Raw genomic sequence first — 9490 nt, 5'->3', positions numbered from 1 at the left:
TGAATTCTAGGCATGGAAAACACGAGCTTAAGGAGGCAGAATTTTATTCCGCACGTGGGATTTTGTCCCTTAGAATCACTGGGGACATTAGGGTTTGTCCTTTGTGTTTCACCTTTTTCTCCCTCCTTTCTCTTCATCTCTTCCTTCTTTTGTCCTTTCTCCTATTCCCCTCCCACTACCGTGTGTGTGTGTTTTGGGGGAGTGCTCTGCAGCTCCCACTGTGGGAGGTCCACTCAAAAATGTGGGGCTGAAATAGTGCTCGGGCAGTGATCCCCACCAATGACCTGGGCCATCCTTTGGGCTCTCTGGTGAGAACCCTCAGCCTCCCGTCCTCAGTCTCTACCCTGATTGGCTGAGCAGGGGGTTATTGACAGGGAGGAGACTCAGGTCCTTGTTGGTCTCTTTCAATACCAAGGAAATAAGTCAGAACCAGTTCTATGTTTGATTAATTTTGCTGCTTCTCTGCATTAATGGTCTCTGAGCTGTTCATGATTCTCTCTAACATTGCAGTTCTCCTCAAATACTTGCTGAATAATTCCTGTGCACTGTTGTTGGTCTGGAGCTCATCTGAGAGCACTTTATTCAGGTCACTCAATGTCTGAAATTCAAGATCCGATGGTTAGTTTGAAAATCAGAGCTCTTGGGTCCTATTCCCAACTCTGCCACTGACTGGCTGTGTGACCTCAGACAAGTCAATTCTCCTTTCTCAGCCTTAGCTTCTCCCTCTTTTGAGTAGGGATAATAATGATCCGCTCCTACCTACCTCAACGTGCGTGGAGGCAGGGTCGGCTCTAGGTGTTTTGCCGCCCCAAGCAAAAAAAATTTGGCTGCCCCCACCCCAGCCCTGGGCTCCCCCCTGCACCTCCCTGCCGCCCCAGACCTGGGCTCTGCCCCCTCCACCCACACCCCCTGGCACCCCAGCCTTGGGCTCTCCACTCCCAACCCGCACCCCCCTGCCACCCCAGCCCTGGGCTCTCCCCACACACACATACCCCTGCACCCTCCTTCTGCCCCAGCCCTGGGTCACTGGTAACTTGCTCCCAGGGTGGGTCATTCAGCAGGGATTTTGGATGTGCACAGAACACAGACAGGACTGGTTCCCATAGAGTTACTGAACTGCAGTAAAGTGGAACAATTTTCAGCTTGTGTGATTGCAGGATATCTGGATGCATATTGTAAGACTGTCCTCCATATATGAGGAAAAGTTGAGGTGCCTTTATTATTCTTTTGTTCCACTCTTTGTTTCTATGGGGAATTTGCCAATGCAATATCACTGTCTTCCTTTTAAACAAATAAAACAAAAACAAACAAAAAGGCAATGGCTGTTGAAAATAGCAATTCCAGTCCTAATAACCCCTGGGAAGCATTTCTTGCTCAATTTTATCCTACTTTTTCTACAGCAAATGACAGTGGATCAGTATATTTGATTTGGGAGAAATGAAGTAACAGCTGCCCAAACTGAGCTGGAGCTCTCCTGAATGTTGAGATGTTCAAATCTGGAAGGCAGGTGCTAGATTCCCTTTCTGAACATTAGCTAAATCTGGAAAGGAAAAGTCAATTCCTGCTTCCATGGCTCAGGAGTGGAAATCCTCCTACGTGCCTGGTGCTGTATCTAGAGCTGCCCAGGTCCAGCAGAGCCTCCCCTCCCTCACTTTTCATTTTAACTTCTGGTGGGATCCACGTACCTTCCTTGCCAGGCTTCAGCTAGAGAGGGGCCCTGTCCATTTAGTCCCCCCAATTCCTTCTTTGGGGGCTGCCAGGTGAGGTCACACCAGTATCCCTCAGCCGGTCTGGGAATGTCTTCTGAAGGGGATGTCTGGGGCAAAGCTTTCTAGTCCAAAACGTCGGTGGATGCAGGGGGGCGCCATTTTCAGTAGTTTAATTTTTGGTACTGCATTGAGTGACTGCTGGGTGCAGTGATATAGTGACCCCTGGGGCTCTGAATGAGGCTTTACACTTGGGGGGGGTGAGAGGGCAAGTGGGGAGCGGGTGGGCAAGTGGCAGGTGGGCACAGAGGTGAGCAGTGAGCCAGCAGGGGCTCTAGGGGCGGGCACGGGGGTTTCTGGCAGGGGAGGGAGGAGGTGAAAGGAGGCGAGTGGTGGGTGGGGGACTGACTAGCAGGAGATGCAGCAGGCCAGTGGGGGGCTAGGGGGTGAAGAGGGGTGTGACGGTGAGATCTGGTCACCCTATGGGGGCCGTTTCTTCTCCCTCCCCCAAACATTCCTTTTCGGCCCACAGCTGTTTCGGTGGGGTGGCGCTGGGGAAGGAGGGTTTGTTTCTGTGGGGCGGGCGGTGCTGGGCGGGGGGTTGTTTCCACAGGGATGGGTGGTGCGGGGGGGGGTGTTTCAAGGGGGCTGGGTGGCACAGCCCAGGGGGCGCAATTTTATATTCTTGCCTTGGGTGTAAAAATAGCTAGTTACGGCTCTGGGACCCCATATTGCGCTAGGTGCTGTTAGCCAAAAGGGCTCGTTTCCCCCCGGAGCTCACCTAATTACACCAAGGAGGCACGGAAGACCAGGAAGACGAGTACCATTATCTTTATTGATCGATCAGCTGAGCGGGTGTTCTCGTCTCGGCTAGTGCCAGAGAGAGACACACACCCCATGGCCAAACGGGCCTACCTTTATACCCAGAAACAAACAACTTTGTTGACGTCTTATTTACGTTATTTGGCTGACCTTACGGACCCTGTAAATGTACCTATAGGGAATAATGGAGTACATAGAATACATATATCAATCAAAAAGGAACAAGATACGCATAATCGTCACGGATACATCCATCATGATAAGGGTACAGCTGTTGCGGATACATTTATCATTGTAAGGAAGACATAAGATATCCCTTCTGACCCATTATGCTAACTACTTTTGGCTACAAGCATGAGAAGACAGCTGCATACATGTTACGCCAAGCATAGGCCGACTGATAAGCATGAACTAACACAGGCCAAGCGTAAGCTGATAATAGCTGACATAGGCCTTTCTCTCTACTTACGTTTCAAGGCCTTGATTCTACTTATGCTTAAGGGCCTAGTCTTGCTCACAGGCCTGTATTTGCTTATTTTTCTAACAGCTTGCCCCCCTTAAAGCATTTTAAGAGCTTAAATTCCCCCACTCCTCAGCTTCCTTTGGCCGATCTTCAGGCCGATATAAGGTCATTATCTGCTGATAGGTAACATGAGTAGCCAGTCATCGGACTATAGCGACCAGGCAGGGGGTAAAGCAAGCAAGGGTTACAAGGGTAGTTATAAAGAGGATAAAAAGCAAAAAGGCCTTATGGAGCCATCCCATTTGCGGTAACCAGGATGTGAACCAGTCTGTGTCCCACCCACCCCAGGTTTGGACTGGGACGTGGGTTAGTTTTCTCATCTCCTTTGTCAACTGTTTTACTGTCTGCCCATTATCATCTATTTGTAGGCAGCAGTTAGACTCATTAAGCTTTGCACAGAGTCCTCCTTCTTCTGCCAGCAAATAATCAAGGGCTATATGGTGTTGGAGGATAGCATTTCGCATCTGGGTCGACTGATCTGCCAGCAGATCTAGTGCTGTAGCTGTTTGGTTGGTTAATATCTCCAAGATAGCTTGCAGCCTAATAATGCGGTTCAGATTATAAATTGGCTCCCTGGCCCCTGTCACGAGTTCATTAGGGTTCCAGGTGGCAGGTCCGTAATGTTTGATGATCCGTTCTGGGGGCCACTCCTGAGCTCCCCAGGCCTGGGAACTTCCGGCAGTTAGAGTGGAGTCCACAAACTGCTTTTCTCTAATGAGATCATCATACACTCTAATTCCTAGTGTGTTTCCCTGGTGTTGGGGCAGGAGAAAGAATAAGAGCCGAATATATCCCACATAACATATCCCCGACCAATTTGGCGGCAATCTACGATAGGCATAAGAGCCACAGATCCAATAATGGCCTTTTAGGGCCCAGGTCCCATTAGCAAAGGGGCCATCCCAGGTATCGAGGTCCAAAGGCCGTTCATAGTATATGTGGTTGCCTGTTCCTAAGGGTCCTCCGAAGGGCCCACCCATCACTGAGGACGGTACTCCATCAGGAGCACAGTATTCACATTTCCATGCTCCAGCTCCTGCTTTCCACACACACTTACAACCAGACCTGGGCCTGTCAGTATTAGACCAGAAATGTCTAAAATGGGTTACTCGGGTCCCATTAGGGTGTTGCCACGCCCATTGATACCACCGTATTACATGCTTTTTACTAGTGGTATTGTCTCGTTGACAGGCCAAAAAGAGGGAATCAAAGAACCCATCTAGTCCCACTGCCTTACAACCATCACCGGTATGATGTTGGTAGGAGCATCTTACCCAGCTGTTATTGGTTAATTTTACATGGGTATGATTCCATCGTCCTCGATACTTGGAACAATCATATGTATGACAGCCAGGATGATGGTAGCAATCATATCCCCGGGACAGGGTCCAACTACATTTACTTTCTCCCAGGTACCAGCCCTCGCGTCGTGTTCGATTAAGGCAAAAGATACCCGTGCCAGTTGAATAGAGCCACCAGGGGCCATTATCTTCGGACCACTGCTCCGAACCATTATGCACGACGCTGAGATTACTCAGCAAGTATTTAGGCTGTACTGGTTGGGCTACCCAGGGCCATTCATTTAGTTCTCCTGGACCACCGCACACCCAGCAGTTAGTGAGATTAAAGGAATGCGCGATTATCTCCGCTAACTGTAAAAACCTGTTTTCCCAACTATAAGAGCAGTTGAATATATAAAACAGAGACAGAAGGAACAACTTCATTGTTTCCTTCTTTTGAAAAGTCCCTTTAGGCCCTCCAGTCCTTGATACTCCCAGTTGGAGTCTTCACCTGTGTCACCCCGGGCGTCCGGAGCCGGGGCGAGCAGAGGGCTGTTGTCCTCTTCGGTTGAGTCGTCCTCTGGATCCGAGCTTGCGAATCGTTTAACTTGCGTGCAGTGGGTCCACTTGTCGTTCCCAAGAACCTTAACGGCGGCTTGGCTGATGAGTGAAACAGTATATGGGCCTTCCCACCGTGATGTGAGAGGATCACGCTTCCACTTCTTAATAAGGACCTGGTCACCGATCTGGAACGAATGCACAGGTCGATCCAAGGGAAGAGCCTGGAAGGGCGCTGCGTATTGGTGTAGCTGAAACAAGACAGATTGCAGCGCAGAGACCTGTTTCCACAAGGAGTCGTTCCCTACCTCCCAGTTTACATCCTCCCGAAACCCGGGGATGAGTACTCGGGGAGGGAACCCGAAAACCAATTCAAAGGGCGAAAGTCTCAGACCCTTGCGGGGGGGCCCTTCGAATGCGGGTAAGAGCAAGCGGTAGGGCATCAGGCCACTTTAAACCGGACTCCATGCAGAGTTTTGTAAGAGTATCCTTGAGGGTCCTGTTCATCCTTTCTACCTGACCTGAACTTTGTGGCCTCCAGGGCGTATGCAATTTCCACTGGATACCGAGGGCCTGTGCTACCTGTTGAACCACTTGGGAGATGAAATGACTTCCCCGGTCTGACTCAATTACCTCGGGGAGGTGGAACCTGGGAAGTATTTCGTGTATCAGGGCCTTGGTAACCGCCCGAGCCTGGCAATGTCGGGTGGGGAAACACTCCACCCACCCAGTGAGTTGGTCTACAAAAACAAGCAAGTATTTGTAGCCTCGGCAAGGAGGTACTTCAGCGAAGTCCACTTGCCACCTTTGGAAGGGGTAGGCAGCCCAGGGTTGGCCTCCCATTGGGACAGGGGGGCCAGATCCTTTTTGGTTTGTGCGCTGACAAACAGAGCAATTATTGACAACTCTCTGGGCTTCCATATGCATACCCACTGCTCTAAGGGACCGGGCAGCCAAATCAACCATTGCTCCCGATCCTAGATGTCCCTCTTTATGTAGGGATTGAAGAATCTCCTGGAGCACGGGACGGGGTACGAATATCTCTCCCCCAGGTAACTTCCACCACCCAGAGGAGGTCTGCTGAGCCCCTGCAGCTTGGGCGTGGGACACCTCTTCTGCCGTGTAGTGGGGAGAAGGGGTTTTAGCCTCAGTATCTTGAACTAAAAGAAGCCATGCAGCTCCCCTGCGCGCTGCCTCTTTCGCAGCCAAATCAGCCAATCGATTATACTTGCGCTGCTCCGCCTCAGGGGCCCTTCCATGTGCACGGACATGAATTACCGCGACCCGCAGGGGAAGCATCAGGGCTTCAAGTAACAATTTGATAAGGGTCCCATGAGCAATTCTTTGGCCTGAAGCTGTAATGAAACCCCTTTCCTTCCATAAGGTCCCGTGAGCATGTACTACCATGTACACATAACAACTGTCAGTATATAGATTGATGGTTTTCCCAGCTCCCAGTCGGAGAGCCTCGATGAGAGCCACTAATTCTGCTGCTTGGGCGGATAAAGAGGGGCTGAGTTTAAATTCATGCACCACCTCTGTGTCTTTAATTACCACAGCAGCCCCCGTATATCGCTTCCCATCTAGTACATAACTAGAACCATCGACATATGCCTCAAGATCAGGATTGGGCCAGGGCAAATCCGAAAGATCGGGACGGGGTTTAGTCTCTTGTTGTAGGACTTCGATGCAGTCATGGGTCGGACCAGCAACACTGGGAGCCTGAGGATCAGGCAGTAAAGTAGCTGGATTGAGAGAACTGACTGTTTTAAAGGTTAGGTTGGGGGCTAGTAGGAGTCCCACCTCATATTTAGTGTGCCGACTGGGGTTCAGGTGTCTGTCCCCCGCCCCTGTCCCTAGTATCTGGGGTACTCCGTGAGGTACCACCACCTCAGTGTCTCCACCCAGGGTTAACTTTTCGGCTTCCTGTACAAGAAGAGCGGTTGCTGCAACAGCTCGCAAGCAGGCTGGCCAGCCCCTAGCAACTGGGTCTAAGACTCTGGAATAATAACCGATGGGTCTCCAGGTCGGTCCTGACTTTTGGCAGAGGACTCCAGATGCTACCCCGGCTCTTTCGTGGACATATAGGGTGAATGGCTTCCGTGGATCTGGGAGAGCCAGAGCAGGAGGTTGAACCAAGGCCTTTTTAAGCTCTTGAAATGCTTTTTCTTTTTCCTTAGTCCACCTCCAATGCAACAAACCTTCTTTAGTAAGGGCCTCATAGAGTGGTCTGGCCTTTCCCCCATAGTCAGGGATCCAGAGTCGGCAAAAGCCGGTCAGTCCCAGGAAAGCTTTTAATTCTCTAGGATTCTGGGGCTGAGGGCTGTCGAGTATAGCTTGGATTCTATCGTTACTCAAACTACGACTTCCCTGACTAAGGTGGTAGCCTAGAAAAGTAACCTGCTGTCTAACTAATTGTGCTTTTTCTCTAGAGGCTTTGTATCCCTGCGCCCCTAGGAAGTTAAGGAGTTCTACAGTTTGTTCTTTACAAGTCTGTTCCGTCTCAGTACTTAAAAGTAAATCATTGCAGTACTGGACTATGTTGCACGCAGGGTGACGAGCTAGGAAGGGAGCGAGGTCCCTCCGTAGCTGGCTACCAAAAATTTCAGGCGCACAGGTAAGACCCTGCGGAACAACCGTCCAGAGGTATTGGGCTTTGTAGTGGGTATCGGGATCCTCCCACTCAAAGGCAAACAGCTTTTGAGATTCCTGATCAAGGGGAATAGAAAAGAAAGCATTTTTTAAATCTATTACGGAGAACCAACCATGGTTTCTCGGTATTTGCCCTAGAATCGTATGGGGGTTCGGGACAACGGGGTAGGGCGCTTCTATGAGCTTATTAACCTGCCGTAAATCCTGCACTAGTCGGTATTGCCCATTAGGTTTAGGCACTCCCATTATCGGGGTATTATACGGGGAAGTGCCTTCCCTTAGCCACCCGCATTGTACAAACTTTTGAATCAGAGGTTTTAACCCAATTCGAGTGGTCAGCTTGAGGGGATACTGTCGAATTCGGACTGGGCAACTCCCTTCCTTAAGGGTGATGTGTATCGGTGAGGCGTTTCTGGCTCGGGCATGGCCTCCCTCCTCGGCCCAGACTCTGGCGTTGATTCCCGGCAGGTAAGCCTCGTTAACCCCTTGGTGTTCTAGGGTGGGTTTTACAGCAGTGTTAAGTAGGGCCATCTGGTAATTGGAAGCCTGTTGTTTTGGGAGCCTAACCTCCATAGTCCCATTATTGAACGAGATCTCCGCTTGTAATTTAGTGAGGAGATCTCGTCCTAGCAGCGCAATGGGACAGGAAGGGCTACAAACAAATTGATGGGATATTTGGCGGTCCCCTACTTTCACTAAGAGGGGAAGAGTTTTTTCTAGTGCTATGTTTTGTCCCTCTATCCCCTGGACTGTGATGCACCCTTGGGCCCTAGCCTGCGGTGCTGTATCAAGGGGAAGTAAACTAAGGGTGGCCCCGTATCGATAAGGGCTTTAACTGGACGGCCCTCTACTTTAATTTTTACCGTGGGATCCAGACTGGCGGGCTGTGCTGCCAGGAGGGGCCGTTGGGTCCCCCGGCCTCCCTATAGGGTGGCCCCTTCCCCCGTGCCACTATAGAACACGGGCACGGGCGAAGTTCTATCCTTGTGTCCCTCTCCTTTAACATGTCGCCGGGGACATTCATTCCTCCAGTGGCCCTCTTCTTTGCACAAGGCACACTGGTTTCGACCTAAGCGGGGGCCCTTTCCTCTACCTAATGACCCTGGTCGTCCTTTTGCCTTGCCCCCCTTTTCCTCTCTTCCCTCTCTCAGGGCCATCGCCAGCACGCGAGCCCCTTTCTTCTGCTCTTTATCGTCCCTGCGATCGTAAACTTTCATCGCAATCCCCAGAAGTTCCTCTATGTTTTTGCCCGATGCCCCATCTAGCTTTTGCAACCTCCTCCTGATATCCTCATAGGACTGTCCAATGAAGGGGGGGGTTAACACCCACTTTCCATTGTCATCCTCTGGATTGAGGTCGGTATACCTCCTACAGGTGTCGCACAGGCGCTCATAAAAAGCGGCTGGATTCTCGTTCTTTTCCTGTCTAACATTATACAATTTGGCCCAATTTGGGGTTTTCCGAATACAGCGTTTCATTCCCTGTACCACTGCCATGGCATAGTCATGATGCTTTTTCTGATCTTCAGGCTTTGTATGCCCCCAGTCGGGTGGCTCATCAGGGAGCCGTTCAACCATCGGGGCACCGTCTTGCACCCCCTCCTCTGATAGCTTCTTACGGGCTTGGGAGAGAACTAAACGTCTTTCCTCTGCAGTAAGAAGGGTATTTAGGGCGACCCTCATATCACCCTAAGTAGGCTTATGAGCTGTGATCAGGGTCTCAAATACGGCTGTCAGTGGGGCAGGGTCTTCCGAGAACGGGGGATTCTGGTGCTTCCAATTATACAAATCACTAGTGGTAAAGGGGACATATACCATAGTTAAGACACCAGCGCCCTCGTCACCACCAGGAATTACAGTCTCCCTTAAGGGTAATTCAAGCACTGGGCTATCCTTGCCTGAGGTGCTCCCAAAAGGGGCGACAAACGTGGAACTCCCTTTCCCCTTAGC

At 50.7% G+C, this 9490-nt stretch overlaps 1 protein-coding gene across 1 annotated transcript; it reads right to left on the bottom strand.

Moving 5' to 3' along the window:
- Window positions 1-4771: 4771 nt before the first annotated feature.
- LOC123357359 lies at window positions 4772-9118 on the bottom strand. Its single transcript, XM_045000611.1, is given in 4 exon segments — window positions 4772-5284; window positions 5286-5768; window positions 6693-8035; window positions 8635-9118. Coding segments are annotated over 4 exon segments (2823 nt in total).
- Window positions 9119-9490: the final 372 nt, after the last annotated feature.

Source organism: Mauremys mutica, unplaced genomic scaffold (assembly GCF_020497125.1).
Source record: "Mauremys mutica isolate MM-2020 ecotype Southern unplaced genomic scaffold, ASM2049712v1 000542F_np12_subseq_164554:174043_obj, whole genome shotgun sequence".
Classification (NCBI taxonomy): Eukaryota; Metazoa; Chordata; order Testudines; family Geoemydidae; genus Mauremys; species Mauremys mutica.
The sequence above is the reverse complement of the archived record's forward strand: the minus strand, read 5'-3'. Positions and strand labels throughout refer to the sequence as shown.